We start from the raw sequence: 20,428 nt of genomic DNA on the forward strand, positions 1-20,428 counted from the left end.
CCAAGAAGCTGGACTTTCATCTAAGAGTGGAGAGAGAGGCCTTGTCACCTTCCATCCCTTACCTTTGGGAACTTAGTACACTGTTGCTTCTCGGTGTAGCAGCTTCAGTTCCTTTCTAGACTGCTAATGAGATCTGTCAGACAATGGAGTCATAAGCTGAACTTAAGGTAGGCAGATGGGGCAAAGCAGAAGGGAGTGTTTTTGTTGTATCTGACGATGCAGTTGCTGAGCATTGCTGGTGGGTTTAATTCATTCTTGCCGTTGTAACTACTCATTACCAGAACCCATGTTTCTGGAATAGTCCCAGGGGAGGGTGCTGATCACCAGAGCAACATTCCCTTCTCAGGATCAGAGTTTTATAGCCCTCAGCCCAGTAAAAGGGTGGAAATAATCACCAAAGGAGGGGCCATGAGCATGTAAGAGGACAACCACATGGCTGATGGTGACTAGGTTGTAAAACTGGTTAGGAAGATAGGATTGGAGCTCTTATCTAGACACACTTTAATGTATTATATGTTTATAGTACTTACTTGTTTCATTTCTATATTAAGTTACAGGTTTTAATTCTGAGGTAAGTTCTAATAAAATGAAAGGCAAGCTTAGTTTTATTGGCTTGTTGAAGTGGCTGTTTTCATGGCAGGAAGTCCTTAAGAGAGGAGGAGACTCAAAGGACCACCCAGCAGTTGCTTAGATGTCCCTAAAACACACACTTAGAGGTAGTTAATGTTTTTACAACGGCAAACTTAATTCATGGTTAATTAAAATTGAACAAGTGCACAAATTTTTAAAAGAATGAATTAGATTCTTGTCACCCCAGTCATTAAGTTTTAGGCTTTGTATCTTTTTTGTTTGTTTGCTTGTTTGAGTTTTTCGAGACAGGGTTTCTCTGTATAGCCCTGGCTGTTCTAGAACTCACTCTGTAGACCAGGCTGGCCTCGAACTCAGAAATCCACCTGCCTCTGCCTCCCAATTGCTGGGATTAAAGGCCACTGCCCAGCTAGGCTTTGTACCTTTATATAGGACTTCTTAGGTGCATCTGTCAACTTGTACCTAGATCTTTGACAAAGGAGATAAAACCATCCAATGGAAAAAAGACAGCATTTTCAACAAATGGTGCTGGCACTTATCATGTAGAAGAATTCGAATTGATCCATTCTTATCTCCTTGTACAAAGCTCAAGTCTAAGAGGATCAAGGAACTCCACATAAAACCAGAGACACTGAAACTAATAGAAAAGAAAGTGGGGAAGAGCTTTGAACACATGGGCACAGGAGAAAATTTCCTGAACAGAACACCAATAGCTTATGTTCTAAGATCAAGAATTGACAAATGGGGGGCTGGTAAAATGGCTCAGTGGTTAAGAGCACCGACTACTCTTCCAAAGGTCCCAAGTTCAAATCCCAGCAACCACATGGTGGCTCACAACCATCCGTAACGAAATCTGACCGCCCTCTTCTGAAGTATCTGAGGACAGCTACCGTGTACTTACATATAATAAATAAATAAATCTTTAAAAAAATTGACAAATGGGACCCATAAAATTGCAAAGCTTCAGTAAGGCAAAGGACACTATCAGTAGGACAAAATGGCAACCAACAGATTGGGAAAAGATCTTTACCAATCTTACATCCGATACAGGGTTAATATCCAATATATACAAAGAATTCAAGAAGTTAGACTCCAGAGAACCAAATAACCCTATTTAAAAATGGGGTACAGAGCTAAACAAAGAATTCTCAACTGAGGAATATCAAATGGCTGAGAAACACCTGAGAAATGTTCAACATTCTTAGTCATCAGGGAAATGCAAATCAAAAAACCCTGAGATTCCACCTCACACCAGTCAGAATGGCTAAGATGAAAAACTCAGGTGACAACAGGATGCTGGCAAGGATGTAGAGAAAGAGGAACACTCCTCCATTGTTGGTGGGATTGCAAGCTGGTAAAACCCCTCTGGAAATCAGTTTGGCAGTTCCTCAGAAAATTAGACACAGTACTACTTGAGGACCCAGCAATACCACTCCTGGGCATATACCCAGAAGATGCTCCAACTTGTAATAAGGGCACATGCTTCACTATGTTCATAGCAGCCTTATTTATAATAGCCAGAAGCTGGAAAGAACCCAGATGTCCCTCAACAAAGGAATGAATACAGAAAATATGGTACATTTACACAATGGAGTACTACTCAGCTATTAAAAACAATGAATTCATGAAATTCTTAGGCAAATGAATGGAACTAGAAAATATCATCCTGAGTGAGGTAACCCAATCACAAAAGAACACACATGATACCCACTTATAAGTGGATATTAGCCCAGAAGTTCAGAATACCCAAGATACAATTCATAGACCACATGAAGCTCAAAAAGAAGGAAGACCAAAGTGTGAATACTTCAATCCTCCTTAGAAAGGGGAACAAAATACCCATGGGAGAAGTTACAGAGACAAAATGTGGAGCAGAAACTGAAGGAAAAGCCATCCAGAGACTGCCCCACCTGGGGATCTATCCCATATATAGTCACCAAACCCAGACACTATTGTGGATGCCAACAAGTGCTTGCTGACAGAAGCCTGATGTGGCTGTCTCCTGAGAGGCTCTGCCAGTACCTGACAAATACAAAGGTGGACGCTCCCAGCCAAACATTGGACTGAGTACAGGGTCCCCAATGGAGGAGTTAGAGAAAGGACTGAAGGAGCTGAAGGGGTTTGCAGCCCCAAAGGAAGAACAACATGAACCAAGCAGTACCCCCAGAGCTCCCAGGAAATAAATCAGCAACCAAAGAGTACACATGGAGGGACCCATGCCTTCAGTTGCATATGTAGCAGAGGATGGCCTTTTTGGACATCAGTGGGCCTGATGCTCCAGTGTAGGGGAATGCCAGGGCGGGAAGCAGGAGTGGGTGGGTTGGTGAGCAGGGGGATAGGGAGGGGGATTTCGGAGGGGAAACGAGGAAAGGGGAATAACATTTAAAATGTAAATAAAGAAAACATCTAATAAAAAATGATACATGGTATTTTCACTTGTTACTATGGTCAAGCTGCAGGTGTAGTAGCTTAATGGTGTCCTGGGCACCATCTCTGGTATCGCGTAAGGGAAACCAGCTGTATGAGTCATACGGTGACTTAACCATCGCTTTCTAACGAGCAGAGTAGGAATTCCAAAGTCGCTTTTGTTCTCTTAGTGGAATTAGTCCTACAAAAAGCATCAGCACACCAGTGGTTTCTGACCAGAGGTGATGGATTTCTCTGCATGAACATTTGGCACTTTCTAGAGAAGTTTTTGATTGTCACATCTGGGTGGAGGGTACTACTGTTTTGTCATAGGCAGAGGCAACAGCTGCTGCTAGATTCACAGAAAGAATGGACTTGGCATAAAATGTGTGAGTGCTGATGGCGAGAAGTCTACTCTCAGTCAACCTGCTCTTTGGCCTGTTAGGTCAGAAAGGGTGAGGACCTGTGAGGTGGCTCAGCAGGGGACCGGATTTGCAGTGGGAGCCTAGCCAGAGTTTGACCCAGTGAATCCAAGTGAAAGCTGGATGCAGGGGCAGGTATCAGGCCCCAGCACTGCTGCTGGGAGATGGGAGGTCTCCAGAGAACTGCAGGCCAGCTAGCTTGGAGAACAAAGCCTGGCAGAAACAGGAGGGACCTCTCGTCAGTGAAGTGGACCAAGGGCTCGGACTTTCTCTGATCTCCATCCGTGCATTGTGGTATGTGTGTGCCCTGCTCATAGACATCGTCCACAACAACGGTACTTTTTAAAATCAATCAGCATTATACCTTCAGCTGGCCCTGCCAGTTTGCCACCAAACGTGTGGATCATCCTCGTTACCCTTCACTTCAACAGTATTTTGTTTTATGCATCTCAAAATATTTACAGGTCTAGAACAAAAAAAAAATCATGTATTAATTGGCATAAATATAATTACTAGCTGGTTTAAATATCAGTTAGAGTTTATTGACGACTTGTGCTCTCTCTCTCTCTCTCTCCCTCCCTCTCCTGTCTCTTTGTGTGTGTGTGTGTGTGTGTGTGTGTGTGTGTGTATGCGCGCGCGTGTGTGTGTGTTCTGAGACAGGGTTTCTCTGTGTAGCTCTGGCTGTCCTGGAATTCTCTCTGTAAACCAGGCTGGCCTCAAACTCAGAGTCTCCTGCCCCTGGGATTAAAGGCATGCCCTGCTGCCACCTGGTTTTTTTCTTTTTCTTTCTTTCTTTTTCTTTTTTTTTTTCTTATTTTTTGTTTTTTGTTTTTTTTTTTGAGACAGGGTTTTTCTGTATAGCCCTGGCTGTCCTGGACCTCACTTTGTAGACCAGGCTGGCCTCGAACTCAGAAATCCGCCTGCCTCTGCCTCCCAAGTGCTGGGATAAAAGGCGTGTGCCACCACCGCCCAGCTGAAACTTGTTTTTATTTTTACCTTTCTTTTTTTAAAGAGCCAATTAGCCACCTCTCTAGTTGCCTTCCCATCACCATTTGCTGCTGCCTCTCTCTGTCAAGGAGGAAGGACCCTGTTAACAAAAGCTGGATGAGGAAAGTCTGCCGCAGGGGACTGGTGAACAGTCTGTGTCTGACATGGCACCGACCTGGCTGTGGGATTCTGGCTCTGGTTCTCTTGACATACATAGTTCTCTGCATCTCGGTCTCTTCACACTACATGATTGCTCTGAGCATATAAAGGGAAGCTCTAAGCACACACAGCCTAGGCAGAATGAGGTCTGTGCTTGGTTGGATTGAGAAAGAGAGCATTCCTGGGATTGCAGTTTGTCTGGGGCCGCGGCTGGAGTTCAGTGTTGCCAGTGTGTTAGTTACATGTCTGTTGCTGTGATAAAACCAGCTTAAGGCAGGATAGGCTTTCACTGACTCAGTTCTAGGGAAGACGGTCATCGTCGCAGTGACGGGTTAGAGCAGGAGGCATTTTGTCACATTCCATCACAGTCAGGTAGCAAAGAAGGATGAAGGCTCCTATTCACATTGTTATCTCCTTTTATACAGTCCAGGATCCCAGACCATGAATGGTATTGCCCCTATTTATAGTGTGCTTTCTCTAATCTATAAACTCTCAAACATGCCTGGAAATTTGTTACCATGGCAACTGTAAGCCCCATCAAGATGACAGTCAGTATTACCCACCATAACAAGAATGCATGAAACTTCCCAGGTTTGCATGAACTGGGCGTGGTGGTGAATGCCTGTGGTCTTAGCATTCTCCTGGCAGAGGCAGGAGAACTGGAAGTCAAAGCCCTTTCCCACTTTGTAGGGAGTTTCAGACCAGCCTGGATACATTGGATCTTGTCTTAAAACATATCCCCACCCATCTGTAATGTACTGGAGTTGACAGTTGATCATGGGTTTCTGCTTTTTATTAAAGTGGATTGTCCTTGATTCCTCTATTACTCCTGGGGCTTACAGTTTGTAATTGAAGAATCCTTGTGGTGAATACATACTGACTGTTCTCATTTTCCTCTCCTCGTGCCTGCTATCAGAATCGATGTCCATCGTAAGGAGAATACAGGGGCCGCGGAGAAGTCCATTACTATCCTCTCTACCCCTGAAGGCACCTCTGCAGCTTGTAAGTCTATTCTGGAGATTATGCATAAGGAAGCGCAAGATATAAAATTGTGAGTAACGAGGTCTAGCCTGCGAAGAGGGTTCTTTGCTTTGTTGCAGATTTCTCTGACACAGTTCTTGGGAATTGCTAAGCAGCAAAGGGGAATGCTTTCCCGATAAGATAGTGTTGGTTACTCTTGACTTGGTGTGAAACATTAAGTCTTTTAGAAACTGAAATCCTCCATTTTCATTTATACTTGGCTATGGAACAGGGAGCCTTGATGGGGAGGAGACATGCAGTTAGAAGAAGCCAGCTGGGCCATATAGCCAGTTGAGGGCCTCACCCCAGATGGGCCCTGGCAGACCTTGGGCATTCTGTCTTTGTCTGTACCCAGCTCCACCATGCACATTAGGGCAGCATGGAGGTGTGAAAGAGCCTAATCCTGTGCCAAGGGCAACTGAAGCTTGGTCTGGGGGATCGGGCTAGAGTTGAGTGTCTCTGCCTCAGAAAGTTAGGTTGGGTCTGTGCCACTTGGATGCACTGAACAGAGCAAGGAGGGCTGGAGGAGGCAGCCTGGGACCGCATTGCATTTACTTACTTTGTAAAAGTCCACTGTATATATGTATGTATGTATGTATGTCTTAGTGATAGGTGTTTTGTGTGGGTATAATCATGTTTTTAGGATGGAGAAAGTAAAGCAAAAGCCCACTGCCGTGGAGTCCCCTGTGGCATTTAAAACGCAGGCTATGTAACGGGGAAGAAGTCCAGTGGGCGAGGTGTCTGCTGAGTGAGCTTAGGGACCTGAACTTGGGTCCCTAGGCTCATGGCAAAGCTGGCTGTGCTGGTGGCCTTTGTGTATCTTTAGCTTTGGGGAAGTAGAGGCAGCAGGTCCAGTTTCACTGAGAGAGAGTGTTGGTTACTCTTGTCTCAAAAGATAAGGTGGTGAGCGATAGAAGCAGACATGTGACACTTCTGGGCAACACATATGCACTCGTGGGTGAGTATACACCTACATGCATGTGTATACACACTCATACCGCCTAAACATGGAAAGAGAGAAGCAAAGCAGGGCACAGGGAGCCAGCTCCATTTCTGCTCTTCTCTCCCCATGTGCGACCACTATTGAGTTTGTAGGACTTGTTTATCTCCAAATGTGTGGTTCCAGGGCTATCCTGGCCTTGCACTTTGGAGCAATGTTTCCTGTATTTGTGCAGTACTTTGATTTATACATTGTGTTCCACTTTGACTAAGAGAAGCTATCACTGAGTGTAGATATTACCTGTTATGACTAAGAGAAAGACTGTCTTAAAGATGCGTGCCTATGTAAATAGCCTGCTATTCTTTCCCCTGACATGCGTGACTTGCTGGAGGCGGGTTAGTCGCCAGCTTACTTCACAGCAGAGCGAGTGTAAGGTTTCTCACCCTGCAGTCTGGGCGGAAATACTTAGCAGAAGAACATTTGTCTTTTTATCCAGTGGTTTATTTTCCCTGACTTTATGACCATTTTTCGATTTACAGCACAGAGGAGATTCCCTTGAAGATCTTAGCTCACAATAACTTTGTAGGCCGTCTCATTGGTAAAGAAGGAAGAAACCTTAAAAAAATCGAGCAAGACACGGACACTAAAATCACAATATCTCCGTAAGTGCCGTCTTGTTTGTGAGTCAGGGACTTTCATATCCTGTTTTTAAGCCTCGTGTTTTGTTCACGGCTCCCTGCTTACAGCTGTTTCTGCTCTGCTGTTAGGCTGAGAGCCCGTTTCTCAGCCTGCTGTCTGCCCTGTTTCTAACAATCTTGAAAGTATTGTGTGTTCTCACAGGGGTGGCATGCATCTTAATACTCAACATTCGTATTTTCCAGCCAAAGTCTTTATGGTATTGTTGGCATTTATTTCCCAAGTTGGAACTTTAACCTAATTTATTTTCGTTTGCTGTATTACAAATTATTCCACCATTTGACAGCTTAAGACAATAGTCAGCATGTGTTGCGTGGCTTGTTTATGTGGGTTGGCAGCTCAGGACCTCAGCATGGGGCCTGGGCCCAGGCTGCTCTTGAGCAGCAGAGGGAGCGAGCCAATGGAGAGAAGGTGCTGGAAGCTGCACTGTCTATGATGAAACCTCAGAACTCATCATACGGTTTAGACAAGTCAGCCCTTTTCCATGTGTTTAGGGATGTAGACTTCTTTGTGGGGGGCATAATTTTGGAGGTGTGTTATCACACCTGGGTACATGCCTACTGTGATAATAAGGAAAAGTTTCTCTTTTTCTGGGGTGATAATCCTTGGTTTCTACCATAGGACCCCAGAAAGTGGGAATTGGCCGGTGAGCTGGAAATGGATGAAAAAGTTAGAATACAAAGTGCCTGACAGGAATGGCTCGAGAATAGAGGCTTGAGTGACATACTTCCTTGGTCAGCACCAAAAGTGGGTGTTTAACTCTGAGAATATAAAAGATGTCACCCACCCACGGCCCCGCCCGTCCTGGGTAGGAGTTGTTTTTCCTCTCAAAGCTGCTGACTGCTGTAGGCATCAGTGTGCACACTTGGAACTTCTCCTGGCCTTTAAAGCTTCAGTAGGGTCTGAGCTAAGCAAAGAGTTTTTAATATTGTTGTCTGTTTCGGGGTTTAAGTGGGGTCAGCAGAGACCATTTAAAAATTTAGTCTAGATGCTTGATTGTGTTACTTCCTTTAGGTAACTTTAATCTAAATTCTGAAAATATTGGAGAAATTGAGCTCACTCACACAGATGCTGATCTGCCTTTGGGGAGGGCTTTACTGCGTCCACCTCCTTATTTCAGAAAACACAGTTGTCAGCGGCTTCTGACTAGGATTGACCAGAAAAGCCTAGGTGCTTCCTTGCAGCACCAAACATCCCTTTGCTCACTCCTCCTCAGCTCACTGTCAGGGGTGGAATGAGGGGCTCAACAAGTGTACCGCATTTACAACACAGATGTAATGAAACCATGTGCCCAGTCGCTGCTATTGAGGGATGGGAGGGAGGTCACTACAAGATTGGATTTGGGTCTTTGGTGCTTGATCTCACACTTTCTAATAATGCTGGGCCAGCCATTGTGACAGCTGAATGACTGTCACCTGTCCTCCTGACATTCTTGTTTTTACTCTCCTGCCCATAGATTGCAGGAACTGACGCTGTACAATCCGGAACGCACCATTACAGTGAAAGGCAGTGTTGAGACGTGTGCCAAGGCCGAGGAGGAAATAATGAAGAAGATCAGGGAGTCTTATGAAAATGATATTGCTTCCATGAATGTTAGTTCTGGGGTGGGGAGGTCGTTGTTCTGATGGACAGTCAAGAACTCTTTTGCTAGGAACTCTTCAGTGGCTCCAGTGCTTCAAGTGTTGTGAGTGAGTGGTCAGCACCGTCCCAAGACTCTGAGATGGCACACAAGCCTTCGCACTGGGCTTAGCTGTCTGTGATTACTAACCCATTAGGTAGCTTCTGAGCCTTGGCTTCTTGATACACAAGCAATGATTAATACCTGTCTACCCAAGGTTATTCCTGTGTTAATTTGAGGATGTGAGCATTAGAGGCAGGAGAATTAGGTTTTATTTCCCGCCAACAGTTTGTGAGCCACAGCTTTCTTCTCTGTATCAGGTAGCTGGTATCTCCTATTGTACATGCTCTTTAAGATTACACCAAGTACCATGCATGTAAACTTACAATTAGAAAAACACAGGCTTAAGTGCCAAGGTGGAGTGGTGTGAGCCCAGCAACTTGGAAGGCTGAGGTGGGTGGACTGCAAGGTCAAGTCCACCCTGAGAATGTAGAAGGTCCATGTCTTGAACATGGTACAGGTTGAGGGGCTAGTGTGGCTTCTGTGCTAGAGTGCTTGCCTAGCGTGCCTCAGCCCCTGCACTGCAGAGTCATAAAGCAGAAACACAGGTTTGAATATTACCGTATTAACCCATAGAAGCCTGCAAGATTGAGAATTCCCTATGGCAAATGTAGTGAAGGCTTTGCAAACAAACTCCTGCCACTATGGCGGAATGGTTCAGGCAGTGGAACAGTTCAGACGCCCACTGTGTAAAAGGTACTCCTTAAATGTGAAGTGAGTGATGTAAGGAGCTTCAGTTGGGCCTGTCGTAGGACATAGTAACCTGAGAAGGGTACAGATAGGCAAGCATCCAAAGTATCTATACACATATAAACACACCAACTCGGTATCCTCCCAAAGGTGTGCTTACTGTGAAGGCGGATTCAGCGGGAGGCTAGGAATGAAGCTCCTGTCCCAGCGCTTGCTCTCAGTACCTGATGTGATTTCAGGAGGTGCAGCTCACTTAGTTCTCCTTCAGCAGTGCAGGACTCTGAGGCTGTTTATGGAGGACCCGCAGTGTGCAGAGCACCATTCTGTCTTAGGTGCTCTGAGCTGGTGGAGAGGGGAGGGACCATGCTTCCCTTACTTGCCTTGAGACTCCTCAGTGCAACAGTGCTGAGAGGCATCAATACACTACCTATAATTCTGTGGGAATACCTGCTGTGCTAAATAAACGAGTCTTAGTGTAGTATTTTTTTTCTTTATTAGACAAAAGGTCACAATCTGAATTGTGACATTTACAAATACTCACTCCCTTGATTCTTTTGGTAAAAAATTAAAGTTCCTCTTTACCGTTGCAGCTTCAAGCACATTTAATCCCTGGATTAAATCTGAATGCCTTGGGTCTCTTCCCACCCACGTCAGGGATGCCACCTCCCACCTCAGGGCCCCCTTCAACCCTGACTCCTCCCTACCCACAATTTGAGGTAAGTTCTTCGGCCCTTGCCATTACACTTACGTGCCATGGTGATGCTGCAGTCTGAGCTAATCGGCAAAACGTTCATGCCAGCTCTGTGTTGTGCGATCTGTTACTTGTCAATGGAAACTTTTAATTTGATCTCCAGATAATAAGCATGAGTTGTTCTGAAGTATTTGGGGTGGTAGAATTATGCAAATATGTCATTTCAATAATAAAAAAAATAGTTTTGGTGGATTTATTTTGTTGGTTTGTCTTTGGTGCAGTACTCCGGGGTCAAGGCTGATAGTTTTAATGTTAAAGCAAAGAGGTTTTTAGGAGATTTCCATGCTGGACAGTGTGCACACTTGTAAGTGCACTCTTGCTGAGACAGGAGGATTTCGAGGTTGAGATAATCTGCTTACACAGCAAGACTTTGTCTCAAAGAAAAATTTCTCTTTCATTTTTACCACCTAGAAGTTACCGGCTCTAGAAGGCCTGGATAGACTGGGCTTGTTTTCCATTGGGTATCGTATGTTCCTGGTCAGTGAACCAAGGGAGTTTATCTCACAGTTCTACTGTGTTCATGTATAGAACATGGCATAGCTTGTATTCTGTAGAGATTATATAACAAATATGTTTATTTATGGAGACAGGACTTTTTTAAAAATTTGTTTTATGTGCATGAGTATTTGCGCTCATGTATGTATGCCTGTACCACACATGCCTGGTACTGACAGATGTCGGGGGGGTGGGGTGGGTGTTGGATCTCCTAGATCTGTAGCTATGAATGGCCATGTGGGCGCTGGGAATTGAACCCAGGTCTATAGCAGGAACAATTGCTTCTAACCTTTCCAGCTCTGGCACAGGGATTTAATTGTTTAGACAAAGTCTTTCTATGTAGCCCAGGCTGACCTAATACACATTCTCTTCCTACCCTGCTTCCCTATGTTGTGAGCCATCATATGTTTTGTAAATCTTATTTTGCTATCCAGTTTTTGAGAATAGCTTTGCAGACGAAAAGACACCTAACTAGGAAAGATCATCGTTGTTTGCATCATTGGTCTTTAATATTCTAGGGTCATTCATGACGGATTTCTTTCTCCATTTGTTTGACGCTCTTAATATAGCTACCACGCACCTTAAGAGATGTTCAAGTGTTACAGTTTGAGAGTTTAATTGTGCCACTACCTAGAGTAAAGTAAATGGACATTGGTGTTCTTCAGGAACACAAGAGTACTAGCCTGTCAACACTGTACCATTTCAAAAGTAAGAATTTCCTTGTCTGTCCCTGAATCTGGTGTCACATTTGTGCTTTTACATGAGCAAAGCCATGGGGAGCAAGCCAGTGTTCCTCCATGGTCTGCTTCTGTTCCTGCCTCTAGGTTTCTGCCTTGAGTCTTGAAAGATCTTGAATCTTTCTCTGCAACTCACCTGCCATATCCAGTTATTTAAACCTGGAAACTATGTAACAAATTGAGGTTGGCTTTCACAGTGGTGACTAAATAAGCACCTGGAAGTGATAGTATGTATGCACTTGGTGGGGGTGGGACAGACTAAAGAAGAGAGGACTGCTTGAGCTGACAAGTTCACATCACCCTGGGCATCCTGAAGAACCTGCTCCAGCACAGTGTACACAGATTGTCAACTGAATATCAAGTATGAATAGATCCTACACATCATGTAAAGCCTTCATTCAGATTTGGGTACTGTGAAGGAGCTGGCAGGTTTGCTCCTGATGGTGACCATCTTGGGGAAAGAAGATTGGAGTCACCCCAAGTCTGAGCTAGCTCTGCTGTAAATTTATGCAGCTGAAGGTCAGGCTCCTTATTGCCCTGGGTCTGTTTTCAGAATGGAAAACCTGTAGTCTCAGCCTTCAGTGGCTGAGGCATGAATATTGCTGTGAGTTCTAGGTCAGGTTGGGCTACTTGGTGGGTCCAGGCAAGCCTAGGCTACAGAGCAAGACCTCAAGTTGAAAGCAAGTATGGTGTATGGGGGATAGAGGCCTGTGTTGATGCTAAGCACTTAGGAAATAGAGACAGGTGGATGAATCTCTGGGTTCAAGGCCAGTCAGGTCTACATAGTGAGTGCCAGGAGAGTCAGAGCTAAGTACAGACCCTATCTCCATGATCCCCCACAAAGCAGAGTTTAAAACTACACAAAAGCTAGGCAGTGGTGGCGCATGCCTTTAATGCCCAGGCAGAGGCAGGCGGATTTCTGAGTTCAAGGCCAGCCTGGTCTACAGAGTTAGTTCCAGGACAGCCAGGGCTATACAGAGAAACCCTGTCTCAGAAAAAAAAAAAAAAAAAAATCCAACCCCCCCCCCCAAACTACACAAAAACTTGTGTAATTTACTTACTTTCTTAAAGAATTTCCTTAGACTTGCCAATAGAATTGTAAGGTATTTTTGTGAGGTATATTTAGATTGAGAGGTATCAGAGAATGCTAGGACAGGTAAAATCGAGGCCACAAACACTCTGGCTATAGGAAAGAAGTGTAACTTAGTTTTTGCTTTTTATATCCTGATGGTGATGTCTTTAAAAAAACATTGGTTTTAGGGGGCTGGAGAGATGGTTCGGTGGATAAGGGTACTGGCTGCCCTTCCAAAGGATCCAGGTTCAATTTCTAGGTCATGACTGCCTGTAACTTCAGTCCTAGGGGACCTGACATCATCACCTGGCCTCCACAGATCCTCATGCTTATGTGACAAGTACTTTGAGCCACTGAGCCATCTCTGTAGCCCTCCACCTTATTTTTTGGAGTAAAGTTTTTTTTTTTTTCACAGAATCTGGTCTCATTGGTCTGGCTCAGCTGTCAGCCAGTAAGCTCCAGGGAGTCACCTGTGTAGATGATGCTCAGATGTATAGGTGCATGCTGCTGTGCCTGGCTTCTCATAAATGCTGGCTTCCAAACTCAGGCTTTTCATTTATTGACTAACACATCTCCCTAGCCCTGAGAAGTAGATTTTGATGTGTAAACCACCCCTCCACCACCACTACCACCAAGACTTTTTATGGACTTTTAGAATTGTCTGTCTTCTTTATGTAGATTTATTCACTTCTGCTGTGTGAGAGGAATGGACTGTCTGTGGATAAACTTCTTGCCCCTGTTCCATTCCAGATCTCTACTCACTCATCCTTCCAAAGTATTCTCTCTCCCAGAACCTGTGAGGTTGATTGCTCCAAACAGCCAAAGTGATGTATCTTTCAAAAGATTTCAGAGTCTCTAGTTCCTGCTTGGAACCCAGTTCACTCAGGACTGAATTGGCAAGACCCTCGTTTATAAATGACAGGAAATGCTCCTTTCAGAAATGCCCAAACAGTAGGGAAGTGAGAGTTGCCAGCCAGAGAACCAGCCAAGAGCTGGAGCTGGCAACGTGCATGCTCGGTGTCTCCGCTGGCCATGTTGGCAGGAATCAACCTGTGGGCTCTTGTCTTCACAAACCTGGTAGCTTCTTTACACTCTTCTCTGAAGCTCCAAGACACTAGTTTGACCTTGAGGTGGAAAGTACAGGGGCAAGAAAGATGAGTGAGCATTCTTTGTAGGTCACCAGAGGCACTCTAAGAAACAGACCAAGTTCCTGTCTCCTTCTAAGGCCAGGTAGGATCTTGTAGTCCTTAAGATTTTTCACTGTGGTGCAGTAAAACGTTTCTAAGCAAGTAAACCACTGCATCATATGAAGCCTTGGTTTCCTTGGTTATGGGGGAAAAAAAACTTCCTTTTTCTTTCTTTGCTTTTTTCTTTCTTTCTTTTTTAAGCTTTAGTATTCTGTTCAGGTCATAGAGTTGAGTAAACTTCATTTTAGACCCAAATCTAGTTAAAAACAACTCCTCCCTCCCCCAAGTACCTATCTTACAGGCCAAAGGAAAACACTGGCACCCTGCCAGGTTCCTGGAGGCGAATCTCTTGGCTGCCAGGCACGTCTCCATGCCTTTGTGATGCCCGAGTTTGTGTTGCCTGCAGAGTAAATACACTTAACCTCACTGTTTGCTGCTGCGTGTATCTTCTCGATAGCGGGTGATTAGGAATTATTCACTGGCAGACTTCACCAGTTACGCAAATGTTCAGCCTCACAGCTCTGTTCTCGTTATTTCAAGACACAGTGCAGCGCTTGCCAAGAGTCCGAAGGAAGCTTTGCCACAGGCATCTGGCAGCAATCCACTGGGAAGTAGCTTTCGTCCCGTGGCTGTCTTTCATCCTCAAAGAGTCTATGCAGGAACGGGTTTCCTGTGTGTCCTGGGCAGTGAACTTGTACCCAAGGAGTGAGTGTGTCAGAAAGTGTGTGTAGGAATGGGTCCCCTGTGTGTTCAGGGCGGAGAACTTGTACCCAAGGAGTGTGTGTGTCAAAAGGACGATGTTGAGGGGCTTTTCTTCTGTCTGCTTAGGTCTGTCCATAAAACAAAATGGTGTGCTTATCTGGGGTAGATCCTGAAAACAGCTTCTCAATGCTGGATTCCGTGTGAGAACACACTGTACAGACAGTCAAGTGGATAGATGTTTCCACGAGCTGCCTGTGCCTCAGAGGAAAATTCCCTTGTGAAATAATTTATGGCCAGTGAGATGGCTGGGGGAACAGAACTAAAGCCAGAGGAGCTGGGTGATATTCAGAAACGCCCTCTTCCAGCTTCAGATGGCCGATGAATCACTTAAGACGTGTTGCCAATAGCGCACATGACTTACCGTTTGTCTGGGGCACCATCTCCTGTATGAAAAGCACAGTTGCTTCAGACTTGGATTGCTCTATTGGGCAGGCACTCATGCCTTCAGAGCAGCAGCTTCTGTCACACTCAGGCCAGCAGAGACTCCTCACATTGCACTTTGTTGCTGTTGTGATATTGTACTGTGGTCATTTCGGCTGTTCCTTTTCCAGAGCTGGGGTGTGGGTACTTCAAGAGACAGTTCTGAAATCCTCACCAAGTCATTCATGTTTAAATTCAGCCACACCATACCCTGCTTCTTTCTTCTTTGAGACAGGGTTTCTCTATGAAGCCCTGGCTCTGCTGGAACTAGCTCTGTACACTAGGTTGTCCTTGAACTCAGAGATCCAATGCCCCATCTTTAAATTTCTTATTGTAAATAGTTCCTTCCACCTCTAGAGAAGTGAACGTATAACATCTTCTTTAAAACACAAATTTGTTTTATTGCTTATGGTGACTTACCTTTTTCCCACCATTGTATTTTTATTTCAGAATTGTTGGTGGTGTCTATGTGTATGGGTGGTTTGCTTGCGTGTATGTCTGTGCAGCACATATTCTCAGTGCTTACAGAGGTCGAAAGAAGAGAGTGGATCTCTTGGAACTGGTGTGGGTGCTAGGAGTTGAATCTGAGTTCTCTGGAAGGGCAGCCAGTGCTCTTTAACAGCTGAGATATGACTCCAGCCCCCACTATATGTTTTTCAAAAACAAACTTCTTATGTGTAACAGGTTCCAGAACAATAATTTATCCTAACTATAGGTGACTCTTTTCTGACATCTTCATGGCCTAACATGACACCTGTGGCCTCCTCCCCCAGACCCTTTGGTGTCTGTCTTAGGGTTTTCTTGCTGTGAAGAGGCGTCATGACCTCTTGTAAAGGACAACATTTAATTGGGGCTGGCTTATAGTTTCAGAGGTTTAGTCCATTATAATGGTGGCAAGCATGGCAGCATGCAGGCAGGCATAGTGTTGGACAGGTAGCTGAGAGCTCTACATCTGGATTGGCAGGCATCAAGAAAAGAGAGCCACTGGGCCTGGCTTGGGCTTGAGCTTCTGAAACCCCAAAGCCCATCTCCCAGTGACACACTTCCTCCAACAAGGCCACACCTCCCAGTAGTGCCCCTCCCTTATGGGGACCGCTTTCATTCCAGCTCCCACTACTGCTAATGTTGAGCCTTCCTGGAGCAGGCTTCCTGCTGTCAGAAGGTGAATAGAGAAGAAGCTGTGGGAGCAGCCGTGTTGCTCCATTAGACGGCGCTCCATTGCTGGCACTGCACCTTGGCATGGCCTTGTGAGGAATTTGGTCACCGAGCTGTCTCTGAGTGACTACTATGTGACATGAGCCTGGAGAGGGCACACGTGACCAGTGTGAAGCAGGGAAGCATGTCTGTCCACAACCTTTCAGGACTTAGCTTTCAAATGGTTTCTGGCTATTTGTGGATAAGATGCCAAGGGAGTGCAAAGAAGTGCCCGGGAGGGAAGTGTCTTACAGTGTTTTGTTACTAAAGTAAATGGGTTTCCCTTTTAATTCTGTCTTATGTGTGCCCAGTGTCGAATGGTGTGTTCTCTCCATATGTAGGAGCTGTTTTCTCTTTGTGTTTAGGAATTAAAAGCCTAGATCAGTAAAAGAGTGCTTGCCTTGCAAGCACAAATGTTCATCCTTGACTTGGGGGGGGGGGGGGGAGGAAGGAGAGAGAAAGGAGGCAAGGAGGCTAAACTCTGGACATCCAGATCCTTTACTGCTGTCTACTTTGTGATGTGTAATCTGAAGCCACCTTGGATGTAGTCTACATGTTTTAAATATTAATAAAAAGAAGGCAAAGTATAAGTCAATAAGGTTTTGAAATTTAGGAAAACTTGTGTAGCCAAAGGTGAGATTTTAATGACTGGTCCTTTAGGTCCTTTAATGATTGAGTTGGTCCTAAAAGTAGGTACGCTCTGGTTACTTCTTTACCATTTCCCATGACCTTCCGAGCACTCCTACTGTATGAGAATGCGCCTGTGCCAGAGGTGAAGGTGCCAGGGATTTATCTGGCAGCAAATAAGCATTCATGTCCTGGCTTTCTTTTCTTACAGCAATCAGAGACGGAGACTGTGCACCTGTTTATTCCCGCCCTGTCCGTTGGCGCCATCATTGGCAAGCAGGGCCAACACATCAAACAGCTTTCTCGTTTTGCGGGAGCTTCGATTAAGGTACTGTTGTGCACACTGTGGTTCTCCTGGTTATACGAGAAAGTGAAAGTGGTGGGATGAATCAGGACTATGACAGGAACCCTACAGCAGTGGCTTAATTGTGCTTAGTTAACATCTCTCTCAGAAAAATTGGTCTGTGGAGAAGCCAACTGGACCACATCATGGCACCTTTGAGATCTGACTTACAACTTCCTTCTAGCTCATCTCCACTTTCCGTGCTCTTAAGAGTCATGTCTGCTGGGCGGTGGTGTGCTTTAATCCTAGCACTCAGGAGGCAGATCTCTGAGTTTGAGGCAAGCCTAGTTTACACAGAGAAGCCGTATCTTGAAAAACAAAACTAACAAAAAACCAAAAAGCCTCCCCCCTCCCCCCCAAAAAAAACCCCAACAAACCAAACCAAACAAAAAGAGCTACATTTGTCACCCAGCCAATGAGGACAGGGGCATGTAGTGAAGTCTTTCCCATAAGTTCATTGCTATGGGATTTTTTTTTTTTTTTTTTTTTTTTTTGTATATTCCATTCTCAGAACTTGGCCAGTCAAAGCTGAGGGGCAGCAGGGAAATGAAGTTTTGTGTTGTCAACTAAGCATTTATTGTGTAAATGTGGGACCACTAGTGTTTGTCAAAAGAGATCACTGTCTATCTGCAGGATCTGTATTTTGATGTGTTGAAGCAATTCATTATTAGATAAAAGAGGTGTTTGTATGCATGCGCACCTATGAGAGGGTGCTTGAGCATTTGTGTGCACATGGAGGTTAATGTCTGCTGGTCCCTCAGTCACATGCACTTTATGTTCTGAGATAGGGTGTTACTGACCAGCCTACTGACTCAGTGGGCTGCTGGACCAGTGAGTTTCATGACTCCTGTCTCTACCCTTTCCACCTCTGGGCTGTTCATATGGATGCTGGGATCTAAATATTCTACCAACTGAACCATGCCCCATCCTCAGATTCTTGCTTTAAAACAAAGGTTGCCAGGTTTGATAAGTTCACAGCTTTCTTCTGAAAACCATCAGTGGAAACTTTTAAAAGCCCCTTAATTTAAAAAAAAAAAAAAAAAGATGTAATACAATTTCTGTACAACATATATATTCCACTTCTGGATATCTATCCATGAGAAGTGAAGCTTAGCATAAGCACCTCTCCCCCAAAGAAAACTAGAATGTGAATAATGTTTTTATTGGTAACCATCCCAAATGTCCTTCATGTGCAGATAAAGTGTAATCCCCCATGCAATGAGCCTGCACAGTAGAAGTCCCTGAGTAACAGAGCATTGAGGTAGCCAGATGAGAGAAAGTTCATGTATTGTGGTGATAGAAGTCAGAAAGGAAGCTCTCATATTATATGGTCCATTTATGGAATAATTCTGGAAAAGGTGGAGCTACAGGGACAGCAAGGACTTCTGGCTGGGCCTGGCTTCCTCTTTGGGTGCTGGGTTCACACTCTCGTCCTTGTGCTCACCTGCCATCTCCTCTACCCTGAGGCAGATATCTGGTACTACCAAATCATAATCATTTAATGTGTTCACTTATTTTTTGACATTGAAGTTACTCTTAATTTATCTACAATAAATAACACAACCTTGTTTCTTTTTTTTTTTTTTTTTTTTTTGGTTTTTCGAGACAGGGTTTTTCTGTATAGCCCTGGCTGTCCTGGAACTCACTTTGTAGACCAGGCTGGCCTCGAACTCAGAAATCCGCCTGCCTCTGCCTCCCGAGTGCTGGGAACCTTGTTTCTTTAACAGAAGCTTATATGAAAAGACTTGGTTAGTCAAAGGATATGAACCCTTTTCCATACTTTAAGAGATGGTAGCCAGCCTGGTGGTAGGTGCACATATCTTTAATCCCAGCATTTAGGAGGCAGAGGCAGGCATATCTCTGTGAATTCAAGGCTAGCCTGCTCTACAGATCAAGTTCCAGGACAGCCAAAGCTACACAGAAAAAAACAACCTTAAAAAAAAATCAAAAAGGAAGAAAGGATGTAGAAGCCATATATACTGTCAACGTGTGCATTCCCTTAGCCTTGGCTCTCTATCATGAAAGTATTTAAAACAAAACAAACAAACATACAAAATAGCTGGAATGATAAAGAATGACACCTTTACAAAGTTTTCTGTCAACAAAACCCCAGGAATTTGGACTAAATGCAAGGAACTGTTTGCTTGTTTTTCAGACTCAAAACAAGTGAGTGCCCTGCACGGAACAGGTCTAGGTATCAGTGTGACTCCAAGTGACATGCTCGTTTCATTTGCACATCAAGTGGCAGGGTCTCTCAGTCGAACCAAGAGCTTATCAATAATGCTGTTTGGCTGCCTGGTTGATCTGAGCAACCCATTTCATCTCTTGGTGATGGAACTGTATAAGTGAGCATCCACACTTCAGTCCTTGCCATTCATAGCAGACTTTTTTTTTAAGTATTCTTTTTTTAAGGTATTTATTTCATTTACATTTCCAATGCTATCCCAAAAGTCCCCCACACGTTTCCCCACCCACCCACTCCCACTTCTTGGCCCTGGCGTTCCCCTGTACTGAGGCATATAAAGTTTGCACGACCAATGGGCCTCTCTTTCCAGTGATGGCCGACTAGGCCATCTTTTGATACATATGCAGCTAGAGTCAAGAGCTCTGGGGGGCACTGGTTAGTTCATATTGTTGTTCCACCTATAGGGCTGCAGATCCCTTTAGCTCCTTGGGTACTTTCTCTAGCTCCTCCATTGGGGGCCCTGTGATCCATCCAATAGCTGACTGTGAGCATCCACTTCTGTGTTTGCTAGGCCCCGGCATAGTCTCACAAGAGACAGCTATATCTGGGTCCTTTCAGCAAAATCTTGCTAGTGTATGCATGCAATGGTATCAGTGTTTGGAAGCTGATTATGGGATGGATCCCTGGATATGGCAGTCTCTAGATGGTCCATCCTTTCATCTCAGCTCCAAACTTTGTCTCTGTAACTCCTTCCATGGGTGTTTTGTTCCCAATTCTAAGAAGGGGCAAAGTGTCCACACTTTGGTCATTGCTCTTCTTGAGTTTCATGTGTTTCGCAAATTGTATCTTATATCTTGGGTATTCTAAGTTTCTGGGCTAATATCCACTTATCAGTGAGTACATATTGTGTGAGTTCTTTTGTGATTGGGTTACCTCACTCAGGATGATGCCCTCCAGGTCCATCAGACATTTTACTGAGCCATCTCCTCCACCCAAATGTCCGTAAAGTAACTCCCTAACTGGGTTACAAAACCCTTTCTTGTGACTTTGGGCATATTGGTCCTCTCCC

The 20,428-nt window shown here is 44.7% G+C and overlaps 2 protein-coding genes across 3 annotated transcripts in view; one reads left to right on the forward strand and one right to left on the reverse strand.

Annotated features, from left to right (window-relative positions):
- Igf2bp3 (insulin like growth factor 2 mRNA binding protein 3) overlaps positions 1–20,428 on the forward strand; it is a 127,208-nt gene that overhangs the window by 102,242 nt on the left and 4,538 nt on the right. The window contains exons 7-11 of the mRNA XM_021164650.2: positions 5,479–5,613; positions 7,062–7,184; positions 8,675–8,810; positions 10,177–10,302; positions 17,043–17,159. Coding sequence (XP_021020309.1) covers positions 5,479–5,613; positions 7,062–7,184; positions 8,675–8,810; positions 10,177–10,302; positions 17,043–17,159 — 637 coding nt within the window. The remainder of the gene's footprint in view (positions 1–5,478; positions 5,614–7,061; positions 7,185–8,674; positions 8,811–10,176; positions 10,303–17,042; positions 17,160–20,428) is intronic.
- The window catches only part of Malsu1 (mitochondrial assembly of ribosomal large subunit 1), a 61,561-nt gene that overhangs the window by 22,763 nt on the left and 18,370 nt on the right, over positions 1–20,428 (reverse strand). The window contains exon 5 of one of the 2 annotated variants that reach the window (XM_085840623.1): positions 3,860–3,882. The exons of the other annotated variant lie outside the window; for it this stretch is intronic. Coding sequence (XP_085696749.1) covers positions 3,875–3,882 — 8 coding nt within the window. The 3' untranslated portion in view covers positions 3,860–3,874. Of the gene's footprint in view, positions 1–3,859; positions 3,883–20,428 lie in introns of those variants that run through there. 2 annotated transcript variants of the gene reach the window in all.

This window comes from Mus caroli, unplaced genomic scaffold (assembly GCF_978045245.1).
Source record: "Mus caroli unplaced genomic scaffold, Mus_caroli_1 scaffold_7, whole genome shotgun sequence".
NCBI classification, from domain to species: domain Eukaryota; kingdom Metazoa; phylum Chordata; class Mammalia; order Rodentia; family Muridae; genus Mus; species Mus caroli.